At 44.3% G+C, this 13,527-nt stretch overlaps 2 protein-coding genes across 2 annotated transcripts in view; one reads left to right on the forward strand and one right to left on the reverse strand.

Annotated features, from left to right (window-relative positions):
- Positions 1–369: 369 nt before the first annotated feature.
- Positions 370–10,512, reverse strand: GINS3 (GINS complex subunit 3). The gene is made up of 3 exons (XM_038754086.1): positions 10,272–10,512; positions 4,018–4,251; positions 370–2,256 (listed from the first exon to the last, which is right to left on the reverse strand). Exons 1-3 carry the CDS (start codon positions 10,458–10,460, stop codon positions 2,026–2,028), a joined length of 654 nt encoding a protein of 217 aa, XP_038610014.1. The 5' UTR covers positions 10,461–10,512; the 3' UTR covers positions 370–2,025.
- Positions 10,453–13,527, forward strand: part of PRSS54 (serine protease 54) — a 65,288-nt gene continuing 62,213 nt past the window's right edge. The window contains exon 1 of the mRNA XM_038754083.1: positions 10,453–10,561. The gene's annotated coding sequence lies outside the window, so the exon portion shown is untranslated. The remainder of the gene's footprint in view (positions 10,562–13,527) is intronic.

Here is a 13,527-nt window from a genome sequence, read left to right on the forward strand (position 1 = left end):
AATCCATCAATCAATCAATCAATCAATCATATTTATTGAGCGCTTACTGTGTGCAGAGCACTGTACTAAGCGCTTGGGAAGTACAATATGGCAACATATAGAGACAGTCCCTACCCAACAGTGGGCTCACAGTCTAAAATGAGGACCGACATGCTATAATCAGCTTTATGATCGTTTAATTTTTTGATCCCTTCGTTATGCATGATCCTGTTGGAACAGGTAATTTTGAATTTATAGCAATTAGTTCATCCTTCCAAATACTCATCTTTTGGCTGGAACTAAATATGGAAATTTAACATAGACGAGTGTTTGTCAAGCTTGCAGAAAAACAACAAAAAAACCCCTCCGTAAATCAAGACAGAGTAAAGGTTATAAACAAGACTACAAACTTTTATTTCAAACAGAAAAAATACCCTCCCCCACTTAGTTCCAGTATTGGACTGAAAATATTATTTTCTCAAAAGGAAAAGTAATTCTTGCAGCCAAGGCTGGGTTACTATTACTGTATTGGTAGAAGGAGTAATGCAGAAACAACATTGTTTGTTCACTCTGAGAATTATGCATCCTGCTGAAACAGCTACAAGATCATTGGAAGCTAACAAAATTACATTTTCAGGGGCTCTTTAATACTGGAGGGATTTTTTGTTTTAAAAGGGAACCTGCATAATCCTAAGTATTGGGCAAGGAGATCAACAGCTGCAAAAATTTAAATTTATTTGGCCAATATGGGGAGAGGCAAAACACTCTGACAGCTAAGCCAGATCATCAGCAGAGCTGAAATTACAGAAATAATCTACGTGCAGGATTCATTCACGTGCAAAGTTGACCGTTTACTTGGCACTGAAATGAAGGCAGAAAATATCAACTTTGTCTTAAAATAGGTGTCTTCAAAGCATCCCTGTGACAGTATAATTTAGGACAGAAACAGTTTATTATCTGTACACTCGAATCACGCTATAATCTTCAACTCCTGGAGACTGTTTTTCTCGTTTGGGTGGGCGGAAATGAGTGTCCTTGACAACACTCCAGTCTGCTCCCTGGTTAGGATTTCTCACTCGATCCCTTGGTTTCCTCCTCAACAGCCTCCAAAGTTTCCGTCCTTACTCCACACAGACTGCCCCATTGCAGTTAGATGCAATTGTATTTTCATTGCCGACATCTGCAGAGAAATACGGGCTCTTCCCCTATTTTAATTTGCAGTGTTAAGTGTCTTAATTAGATTTCATTGTGTTCAGCTTTGTTATTCCTGTTGCAGTAAAGGCTGTTCTTTCAAATAATTACTTTGCAATGCCACTAACTCCGTGAGAGTTTTCTCCAGTGGGATGGAAAATCTTTAAGGGAACTTGACCCCCCCAAGGCCTTTTCGGACTTTGAGTCCAGTTTTGATAGTTCCCTTCCACTGGATGGTGTCCAGTTCACAACCTGTCCATTTGTTCAGCGTGGAAGGACTCACCTCAAAAAGAAACTTTTTCTCTTTCTTGCTTCACTCTCAATCAGGGGAGGTAGCGATCGGAAGCATTTATCAAGGGGGCAGGAATGAAGATACAGTTACAAGGAATGAAGGTACAGTTGCACTGCGATACAGCCTGCTTTTATGTAAGAGGGGAAAAAAAGAAAATCAACTGGGGATAACAATGTGAAGCAAGTTCAGAACTCCCCGCACCCAAACACAGGACATTATAATTTGTATCTAGAAAAAAACAACAACAAAACTCACGTAGTTCCAAAGCCACTGAAATGGTAAGCAGTTTTAAATATTAATGGAGCTCTTTAGGAAAGCCTATTGTCTTCCTTCAGCCGTGGAGTCCAAATGACTATCCAAGTTCCTGAGACAAAGACACTTATGCTGAAAATCAGGCCAGTGATGCTTGCCACAATGGCTAAATACTCCTCTCCTAAAACCCATTTTGCCTTAATTGTATATCGCCATCTGAGAAATTGAGTCAGGGGAACAATCGTAAAATGGGGAAAGTCTCAGTGTCGATCTAAAACAACCCCTAGAGTAATTTCACGTCCTTCACGCTTTCAGCTTTCCATGGCGTTGAATTTTCTCTTCTTATAATTCTGGACCAGGCTGGAAGCCGTGATTTGCGAGGCCTGTCCCTTCTCCCAGCACTGGAAGTCATTCAGTCCTTTCTGGCCCGTCTGAAACAAGCCCCGTTCCAACTCATCGAGTCGAGCTACCAGGGCCGAAGTGTCTTCATTGTACGCATTCTGGGAAGAATCCATGATGCGCCGGAAACGTCCAATAAATGTCTACGGGGGGAGAGAACCCAAAAATCACCAATGAGCTCGGTCACTCGAAAGCCGGACTCTCTTTTCCCCTTCGGACGACAGGGAAGAAAGAATCAATTTGAAATAATTCTAGTCCAAAAATCTTGGTGATTTACTGGGTGGGTGTTTTCCCCAGTAGTCTTTCACTTCTCCCTAGTCTCTGGACATTGACTTTTCCCATTTTCTAAAGGAAACGGAACAGTCGTTTTCATTGATTATCAGCAATATCGATTTATATAGTGTATCGCCTAGTCAGACAAGACATCTTTTATCCCCCAGACTACCTGACAATGTCAGCCAAGGCCTAAGACAAGCATTTATCAAGTCAACTACTCCTAGGGGAAGCGGCGTGGCTCAGTGGAAAGAGCCCGGGCTTTAGAGTCGGAAGTCATGGGTTCAAATCCCGGCTCCGCCACTTGTCCGCTGTGTGACTCTGGGCAAGTCACTTCACTTCTCTGGGCCTCAGTTCCCTCATCTGTAAAATGGGGATGAAGACTGTGAGCCCCCCGTGGGACAACATGATCACCTTGTAACCTCCCCAGCGCTTAGAACAGTGCTTTGCACATAGTAAGCGCTTAATAAATGCCATAATTATTATTATTATTATTATTATTAAGAACCAGAAGTGGGGGTGAAAGCATTTGAGTTTTTAAATCCTGAGTCTTTTAGACTGTGAGCCCGCTACTGGGTAGGGACTGGCTCTATATGTTGCCAACTTGTACTTCCCAAGCGCTTAGTACAGTGCTCTGCACACAGTAAGCGCTCAATAAATACGATCGATGATGAGTAGGGAGGTTAGTTTATTTTAATATTTGATGGACGATTAGGAATTTTAAAAAGTAATATCCTCAGAGAACAATAATTTTAACCATGGCAAGGATCCCAATAAATACGATTGAATTCAAGTCATTTTTTCTTCTTCTAGAAAGAGGATGGGATGAGGATTGGGCGACTCATTCAGCGTAACTTTCCTCTATATTTCTTCCCACCCCAAGGCCTCGTCCTGCCTCTTGAGCCTCCTGCAGCCTCAGAGTAGAGAATTATGTGCAAAAACAACTTCCGCTGAAGCGAGTAGGGATGCTTTAATAGCGTGCATCTCACAGGGATTCAATCAATCGTATTGAGCGCTTACTGTGTGCAGAGCACTGTACTAAGCGCTTGGGAAGTACAAGCTGGCAACATATAGAGACAGTCCCTACCCAACAGTGGGCTCACAGTCTAGAAGGGGGAGACAGAGAACAAAACCAAACATACTAACAAAATAAAATAAGTAGAATAGATAGGTACAAGTAAAATAAATAAATAGAGTAATAAATATGTACAAACATATATACAGGTGATGTGGGGAAGGGAAGGAGGTAAGATGAGGGATGGAGAGGGGGACGAGGGGGAGAGGAAGGAAGGGGCTCAGTGTGGGAAGGCCTCCTGGAGGAGGTGAACTCTCAGTAGGGCCTTGAAGGGAGGAAGAGAGCTAGCTACCCAGACTGCGAGCACGTTGTTGGGTAGGGACCGTCTCTATATGTTGCCAGCCTGTACTTCTCAAGCGCTTAGTACAGTGCTCTGCACACAGTAAGCGCACAATAAATACGACTGAATGAATGAACGAATAACCCTTACAAAGTTTCCAGTACTTATCTATCGCTTCCTCCCGACCGTTACCGCTTTCGTATATTTAAAAAATAAAATGATGGAATCGGGAGCGGAAAAATCTTCCACGTCCTCCTGGGCAAATCAACTACTCGCCTGCAGTAAGGTCTGAGATATCTTTGTATTTTCCGAACTGTCGAAATGCAGGAGCTGGGAGCCAAATCCGTAGTAGTGGGGCCCCATTTTATGCAGGTCGACGACGTTGGCGTCAGCACTAAAAACGGTCCTCCAGCCTTCCTTGTACGTCTTGGGCAGCTCCACCGAAAGAATCCTCCTTTTGTTGTCATAGAGTCCTTTCGCCAGCCACAGGGGTATTTCTAGTTTTGAGCCCTGATTTCAAAAGAGATTCGAAGGTAAGCCGAAAATGCAGATTATCTGCAGAAAACAAACACGACAGAAAAATCCGCCCCTGGCAGATAAGTGAAGTCCATCCCTCAACACAGCTGGCTCTGCCACTTTATCGCTTTAAAATTGTAACTGCGGACAACGACATGCCCATGACAGGATGCGGGCAGAGGACCGTTTTATGCCTCAGGAAAGGGCTAAACATGAGAATGCAACGCCAAGTTAATTTTTGGAACTAGAAAACAAGATATTGCAAACTGAGTGAATCTTTAGTACCGTACTACCCTAAACAGTTCTGCCACGTTAAACCAATTTTTAAAAATGCAGATACAGTGTTCACGTCAAACCGACAGTGCCTTCTGCAAGTGTGCTAATTTTCTTGAATCAGTTTTATCTGTACTTTAAAAACATATATTTTTTTCTCGTTCTCATTTAATCAGAAAGTGGCCAGGCGATTCAGCTTCCTTTCTAAAACTAAAAAGAGCCCACTTGGGGATGATTCTGGAAACCTCTAATTTGTGGAGATGGATGGAATACCTGGCTTTCTAAACCAAGGGTTGGGAATGTGCGAGTTTGAGCATTTTGTAAACTCATCTATGGAAAAAATACGGAATGTGATTGAAACACACCAACAGTCAATAAAAAAGGGAAAAAAACATATAATGAGTCAGGGTTTTTTTCTATCACGCATTACTGTGTATACGATACAGTGTCATTAGCAACCTGGTGTCCCTGCCTGCTCAGGGTATCTTGCAGTTAAGCTGTGCAGCGGCAAACACCATATTGCGGGGGCAAGGAAGCAAACCTGTATATATGTTTCTACATATTTATTACTCTACTTATTTATTTTGCTTGTACCTATCTATTCTATTTATTTTATTTTGTTAGTATGTTTGGTTTTGTTCTCTGTCTCCCCCTTCTAGACTGTGAGCCCACTGTTGGGTAGGGACTGTCTCTGTATGTTGCCAACTTGGACTTCCCAAGCGCTTAGTACAGTGCTCTGCACACAGTAAGCGCTCAATAAATACGATTGATTGATTGATTGATTGATTGATTAGTCTTGCTTTGGATCCCCATTCTTCCGAGGGACCCTCCGAACCGTGGGAGCTTCTACGACGAAACCGACCCTACTGAGTAAATGCACCCAGGCTGTGGGAGACTGAAGATTTCTGGGACAAATTGGGCTAGGAATGCCGCAGGCTGGGTCATAAAATTAATCACCTTTATTGAGTGTCTGTAATAATAACAATAGTAACAATGATGATGGTGTTTGTTAAGCCCTTACTATGTGCCAGGCACTGGGGTAAATACAAGGTAATCAGGTTGTCCCACGTGGGGCTCACAGTCCTCATCACAGGATGAGGTAACTGAGGCACAGAGAAGTGAAATGACTTGCCCAAAGTCACACTGCTGACAAGTAATAAATATTTATTTATTTATTTTACTTGTACATCTCTATTCTATTTATTTTATTAATATGTTTGGTTTTGTTCTCTGTCTCCCCCTTTTAGACTGTGAGCCCACTGTTGGGTAGGGACCGTCTCTAGATGTTGCCGACTTGTACTTCCCAAGCGCTTAGTCCAGTGCTCTGCACACAGTAAGCGCTCAATAAATACGATTGATTGAAGTGGCAGAGGCGGAATTAGAACCCATGACCTCTGACGCCCGAGCCCGGGCTCTTTCCACTGAGCCACGCTGCTTCTCTGCTCATTGTGTAAACTCATGGCGGGCAGGGAATGTGTCTATTGATTGTTATATTGTACTCTCCCAGGCACTCAGTACTGTAATAATAATGACAGCATTTATTAAGCGCTTACTATGTGCATAGCACTGTTCTAAGCACTGGGGAGGGTACAAGGTGATCAGGTTGTCCCACGAGGGGCTCACAGTCTTCATCCCCATTTTACAGATGAGGGAACAGAGGGCACAGAGAAGTTAAGTGGCTTGCCCGAAGTCACACAGCTGTGCTGTACTTTGCACACAGAAAGCACTCAATAAACGACTGAATAAATGACGAACGTGCACAGCAATGTACTAAACACGCGGGAGAGTACACTATAACAGAATTAGCAGCCACGTTCCCTGCCCATAACAAGCTTACAAGCTAGAGTGTCGAGGAGGTCTGGCTGGTCGTATTAAATATTCCAAGAGGATAACAGGGGGGGAAATTTAGTTTTACTCAGTGCTAATCGTGGTTTGTTTGTTCACTATTCAAGGAATGATAGAATCTTTTCACTGTTAATGATAATAATGATAATAATAATAATAATGATAATGTTGGTATTTGAGAAGCATAATGGCTCAGTGGAAAGAGCCCGGGCTTGGGACTCAGAGGTCATGGGTTCAAATCCCCGCTCCGCCACTTGTGAGCTGTGTGACTTTGGGCAAGTCACTTCACTTCTCTGGGCCTCAGTTCCCTCATCTGCAAAATGGGGATCAGTCAATCAATCATATTTACTGAGCGCTTACTGTGTGCAGAGAACTGTACTAAGCGCTTGGGAAGTACAAGTTGGCAACATATAGAGATGGTCCCTACCCAACGACAGGCTCACAGTCTAGAAGGGGGAGACAGGGAACAAAACCAAACATATTAACAAAATAAATAGAAATCGAGAGAGGGAAACAGAGAGGGGACAGAGAAACAGAGAGACAGAGAAAGAGAGGAAGAAATAGAGAAATGGGGGGGGGGGGCACAGAAACAGAGACAGAGAAAGAGAGGAAGAAATTGAGAAATGGAGAGAGAGAGGGGGCAGAAAAACAGAGACAGAGAGAGACAAACAGGCAGAGACAGAAAGAGAAACAGATTAAGACAGTAAGCCCCACGTGGGACAACCTGATCACCTTGTATCCTCCCTGGCGCTTAGAACAGTGCTTGGACCATAGTAAGTGCTTAACAAATGCCAGCATTATTATTATATTATTACCTTTTTACTGTTAATAATAATAATAATAATAATGTTGGTATTTCACTGTTAATAACAAAAACAGTAACAGTGCTGGTATTTAAGCACTTACTAAGGGCCAAGCACTGTTCTAAGCGCTGTTAAACAACTTAACGTTCCGTCTTCGTCGACTGTTCCCTCCATGTTTCAGGAGAAATATATTTATATTTTATTCACTATAATATCAGAAGCAAATATGGGCCATGGGGACTGGATTTTAATGCCACAAAAGAGAGTCACGTGGGCCTGCGGACCCCAACCCTGCGGAGACCCAGAATGCACCGCGCCGCCCCCGAGCGACTACTAATCCCAGAATGCACCGCGGTGTCCCCCTAACGACTACCAATCCCAGAATGCACTGCGCCCCCCCCAGGAACTACTATTCCCAGAGTGCACTGCCCCCCACCCAGCAACTAGTAACAGCAACAGTGATGGTATTTTTTTAAATGGCCTGTATTGAGCGCTTACTATGTGCAAAGCACTGTGCTAAGCGCTGGATGATAATGATGATGGTATTTGTTAAGTGCTTACTATGTGCGAATAATAATAATGATGATGGTATTTGTTAAGTGCTTACTATGTGCAAAGCACTGTTCTAAGAGCTGGGCTGCGGGTGGGGGGGGTTACAAGATGATCAGGTTGTCCCACGTGGGGCTCAGTCTTCACCCCCATTTTAAAGATGAGGGAACTGAGGCAGAGAGAAGTGCCTCAGAAGAGAACTAATCCCAGAACTACTGAGGCCCTACTGAGACCTCACCTCCTCCAGGAGGTCTTCCCAGACTGAGCCCCCTCGTTCCTCTCCCCCTCCTCCCCCTCTCCATAGAGAAGCAGCATGGCTCAATGGAAAGGGTACGGGCTTTGGAGTCAGAGGTCACGGGTTCGAATACCGGCTCTGGAGCCGCATGTCTGCTGTGTGACCTTGGGCAAGTCACTTAACTTCTCTGAACCTCAGTTACCTCATCTGTAAAATGGGGATGACTGAGCCCCACATGGGACAACCTGATCACCTTGTATCCCCCCCTTTGCGCTTAGAACAGTGCTTTGCACATAGTAAGCGCTTAACAAATGCCATCATTATTATTAGTATTATCCTCCATGCCTTACCTCATCATCATCATCAATTGCATTTATTGAGCGCTTACTATGTGCAGAGCACTGTACTAAGCGCTTGGGAAGTACAAATTGGCTTCCCCACAGCACCTGTATATATGTTTGTACGGATTTATTACCCTATTTATTTACTTATTTTACTTGTACATATTTATTCTACTTATTTTATTTTGTTAATATGTTTTGTTTTGTTGTCTGTCTCCCCCTTCTAGATTGTGAGCCCGCTGTTGGGTAGGGACCGTCTCTATCTGTTACCACCTTGTACTTCCCAAGCGCTTAGTACAGTGTTCTCCACACAGTAAGCGCTCAATAAATACGATTGCATGAATGAAAGTTAAGCGGCTTGCCCAAGGTGACACAGCTGACAAGTGGCGCAGCGGGATTCGAACCCACGACCACTGACTCCCAAGCCCGGGCTCTTTCCATTGAGCCACGCCGCTTCATCATCATCATCATCAATTGTATTTATTGAGAGCTTACTATGTGCTAAGCGCTTGGGAAGTACAAATTGGCAACATATAGAGACAGTCCCTACCCAACAGTGGGCTCACAGTCTAAAAGGGGAGACAGAGAACAAAACCAAACATACTAACAAAATAAAATAAATAGAATAGATATGTACAAGTAAAATAAATAAACAGAGCAATAAATCTGTACAAACATATATACAGGTGCTGTGGGGAAGGGAAGGAGGTAAAATGGGGGGATGGAGAGGGGGACGAGGGGGAGAGGAAGGAAGGGGCTCAGTCTGGGAAGGCCTCCTGGAGGAGGTGAGCTCTCAGCAGGGCCGTTTCTCTTCCCAGAAGGCACCGCGCCCCCCTCCGAGCAACTACTAATCCCAGAATGCACCGCGCCCCTCGAGCAACTACTAATCCCAGAACGCACCGCGCCCCCCGAGAAACTACTAATCCCAGAACGCCCCGCGCCCCTCAGCTATTAATCCCAGAACGCACCGCGCCCGTCGAGCAACAACTAATCCCAGAACGCACCGCGCCCCCCGAGAAACTACTAACCCCAGAAGGCACCGCGCCCCTCGAGCAACTATTAATCCCATAACGACCCGCGCCCCTCGAGCAACTTTTAATCCCAGAACGCACCGCGCCCGTCGAACAACAACTAATCCCAGAAGACACTGCTCCCCCGAGAAACTACTAATCCCAGAACGCACCGCGCCCCTCGAGCAACTATTAATCCCAGAACGCACCGCGCCCGTCGAGCAACAACTAATCCCAGAAGACACTGCTCCCCCGGGAAACTACTAATCCCAGAACAAACCGCGCCCCTCGAGCAACTATTAATCCCAGAACGCACCACGCCCCTCGAGCAACTTTTAATCCCAGAACGCACCGCGCCCGTCGAGCAATTTTAATCCCAGAACGCGCCGCTCCACCCGAGAAACTACTAATCCCAGAAGGCACCGCGCCCCCCGAGCAACTACTGATCCCAGAAGGCACCGCGCCACCCTCCGAGCAACTACTAATCCCAGAACGCACCGCGCCCCTCGAGCAACTACTAATCGCAGAACGCACCGCGCCCCTCGAGCCACTATTAATCCCAGAACGCACCGCGCCCCTCGAGCAACTACTAATCCCAGAAAGCACCGCGCCCCTCGAGCAACTAATCCCAGAAGGCACCGCGCCCCCCCGAGAAGCTACGAATCCCAGAAGGCACCACGCCCCCCGAGCAACTACTAATCCCAGAAAGCACCGCGCCCCCCCGAGAAACTACTAATCCCAGAATGCACCGCCGCACAGAGTCGGCTGCCTCCCGCTCCATTCAATCGTGCTTATGGAGCGCTTACTGTGTGCAAAGCACCGTACTAAGCGCTTGGGAAGTACAACTCATTCGGTCGTATTTACTGAGCGCCTCTGACGGGCCTGGGACCGTACTAAGCGTTCGGGAGGTGTTTTTTTCTTTTCCGAGGCGGGTGGGCACGAGCGCGCCCGGCGTTACCTCGGGGATGCCACCGTCGGCTTCGGCGGCTCCGCTCCGCTCCTGGAAGAAGGCCCCCAGGCGGGGCAGGGGGGCCTCGGTGCGGGCGGGCAGCTTCTCCTGCGACAGGAGGATGTCCTGTAAGGAGAGGAAGTTCTGCTGCGGGCCCAGGGCCCCCGACCCCACGGGGAGGTAGGCCGACTCCGACATGGCCCCAAGGCGCCGGCGGAACCGTTTCCGCTTCCGCTTCCGCTTCCGTTCCCGCGCGCAGGCGCGCGCCAGGCCGGAGCAATCGAGCCCGGAGCCGTCAGGTGAGAACCGCGGCAGGCAGAAGCAATCGATCCCCCACCGCCCACAGCGCTCTCCTACGCCCCCAGGTGGTCACTGGGATCATAATCCTTATAATCATAGCGTTTGTTAAGCGCTTACTATGTGACAAGCCCTGTTCTAAGCGCTGGGGTAATAATCATAACAATAATGATAACGATGGCTTTTGTGAAGCGCTTACGATGTGACAAGCGCTGTTCTAAGCTCTGGGGTAACAATAATACCAATAACAATAATGATGGCTTTTGTTAGTTGCTTACTATGTGACAAGCACTGTTGTAAGCGCTGGGATAACAATAATAATAATAATGATGGCTTTTGTTAAGCGCTTACTGTGTGACAAGCCCTGTTCTAAGCGCTGGGGTAATAATAATAACAATAATAATGATGGCTTTTGTTAGTTGCTTACTGTGTGACAAGCACTGTTGTAAGAGATGGGTTAATAATAATAATAATAATAATAATAATAATGATGATGGCTTTTGTTAATTGCATACTATGTGACAAGCGCTGTTCTAAGTGCTGGGGTAATAATCATAACAATAATAATAATGATGGCTTTTGTTAAGCGCTTACTATGTGACAAGCGCTGTTCTAAGCGCTGGGGTACCAATAATATCAATAACAATAATGATGGTTGTTAGTTGCTTACTATGTAACAAGCCAGTTGTAAGCGTTGGGGTAATAATAATAATAATGATGGCTTTTGTTAAGCGCTTACTATGTGACAAGCGCAGTTCTAAGCGCTGGGGTATTAATAATAACAATAATAATAATGATGGCTTTTGTTAAGCACTTACTATATGACAAGCACTCTTCTAAGTGCTGGGGTAATAATAATGATGGCTTTTGTTAAGCGCTTACTATGTGACAAGCCCTGTTCTAAGCGCTGGGGTAACAATAATAACAGTAATAATAATGATGGCTTTTGTTAAGCGCTTACGATGTGACAAGCGCTGTTCTAAGCGCTGGGGTAACAATAACATCAATAACAATAATGATGGTTGTTAGTTGCTTACTATGTGACAAGCACTGTTGTAAGCGTTGGGGTAATAATAACAATAATAATAATGATGGCTTTTGTTAATTGCGTACTATGTGACAAGCCCTGTTCTAAGCGCTGGGGTAATAATAATAATAATAATGATGGCTTTTGTTAAGTGCTTACTATGTGACAAGCACTGTTCTAAGTGCTGGGGTAACAATAATAATAACGGTGGCTTTTGTTAAGCGCTTACTATGTGACAAGCGCTCTTCTAAGCGCTGGGGTAACAATAATAACAGTAATAATGATGGCTTTTGTTAAGCGCTTACTATGTGACAGGCCCTGTTCTAAGCGCTGGGGTAATAATATTAACAATAATAATGATGATGGCTTTTGTTAAGCGCTTACCATGTGACAAGCCCTGTTCTAAGCGCTGGGGTAATAATATTAACAATAATAATAATGATGGCTTTTGTTAAGCGCTTACGATGTGACAAGCACTGTTCTAAGCGCTGGGGTAATAATAATAACAATAATAATGATGATGGCTTTTGTTAAGCGCTTACTATGTGACAGGCCCTGTTCTAAGCTCTGGGGTAATAATAATAACAATAATAATAATGATGGCTTTTGTTAAGCGCTTACGATGTGACAAGCGCTGTTCTAAGCGCTGGGGTAATAATAATATCAATAACAATAATGATGGCTTTTGTTAGTTGCTTACTGTGTGACAAGCACTGTTGTAAGTGGTGGGGTAATAATAACAATAATAATAATGATGGCTTTTGTTAATTGCATACTATGTGACAAGCGCTGTTCTAAGCGCTGGGGTATTAATAATAACAATAATAATAATGATGGCTTTTGTTAAGCGCTTACTATGTGACAAGCGCTGTTCTAAGCGCTGGGGTAACAATAATATCAATAACAATAATGATGGCTTTTGTTAGTTGCTTACTATGTGACAAGCACTGTTGTAAGCGTTGGGGTAATAATAATAATAATAATGATGGCTTTTGTTAAGCGCTTACTGTGTGACAAGCCCTGTTCTAAGCGCTGGGGTAATAATAATAACAATAATAATGATGGCTTTTGTTAGTTGCTTACTGTGTGACAAGCACTGTTGTAAGCGTTGGGGTAATGATAATAATAATGATGGCTTTTGTTAAGTGCTTACTATGTGACAAGCACTGTTCTAAGCGCTGGGGTAATAACAACAATAATAATGATGGCTTTTAAGTGCTTACTATGTGACAAGCGCTGTTCTAAGTGCTGGGGTAACAATAATAACAATAATAATAACGATGGCTTTTGTTAAGCGCTTACTATGTGACAAGCGCTCTTCTAAGCGCTGGGGTAACAATAATAACAGTAATAATGATGGCTTTTGTTAAGCGCTTACTATGTGACAGGCCCTGTTCTAAGCGCTGGGGTAATAATATTAACAATAATAATGATGATGGCTTTTGTTAAGCGCTTACCATGTGACAAGCCCTGTTCTAAGCGCTGGGGTAATAATATTAACAATAATAATAATGATGGCTTTTGTTAAGCGCTTACGATGTGACAAGCACTGTTCTAAGCGCTGGGGTAACAATAATAACGGTAATAATAATGATGGCTTTTGTTAAGCGCTTACTATGTGACAGGCCCTGTTCTAAGCGCTGGGGTAATAATATTAACAATAATAATGATGATGGCTTTTGTTAAGCGCTTACAATGTGACAAGCCCTGTTCTAAGCGCTGGGGTAATAATATTAACAATAATAATAATGATGGCTTTTGTTAAGCGCTTACGATGTGACAAGCGCTGTTCTAAGCGCTGGGGTAATAATAATAACAATAATAATGATGATGGCTTTTGTTAAGCGCTATGTGACAAGCCCTGTTCTAAGCGCTGGGGTAACAATAATATCAACAATAATGATGGCTTTTGTTAGTTGCTTACTATGTGACAAGCAGTGT

This window comes from Tachyglossus aculeatus, chromosome 11, assembly GCF_015852505.1.
Source record: "Tachyglossus aculeatus isolate mTacAcu1 chromosome 11, mTacAcu1.pri, whole genome shotgun sequence".
Classification (NCBI taxonomy): Eukaryota; Metazoa; Chordata; class Mammalia; order Monotremata; family Tachyglossidae; genus Tachyglossus; species Tachyglossus aculeatus.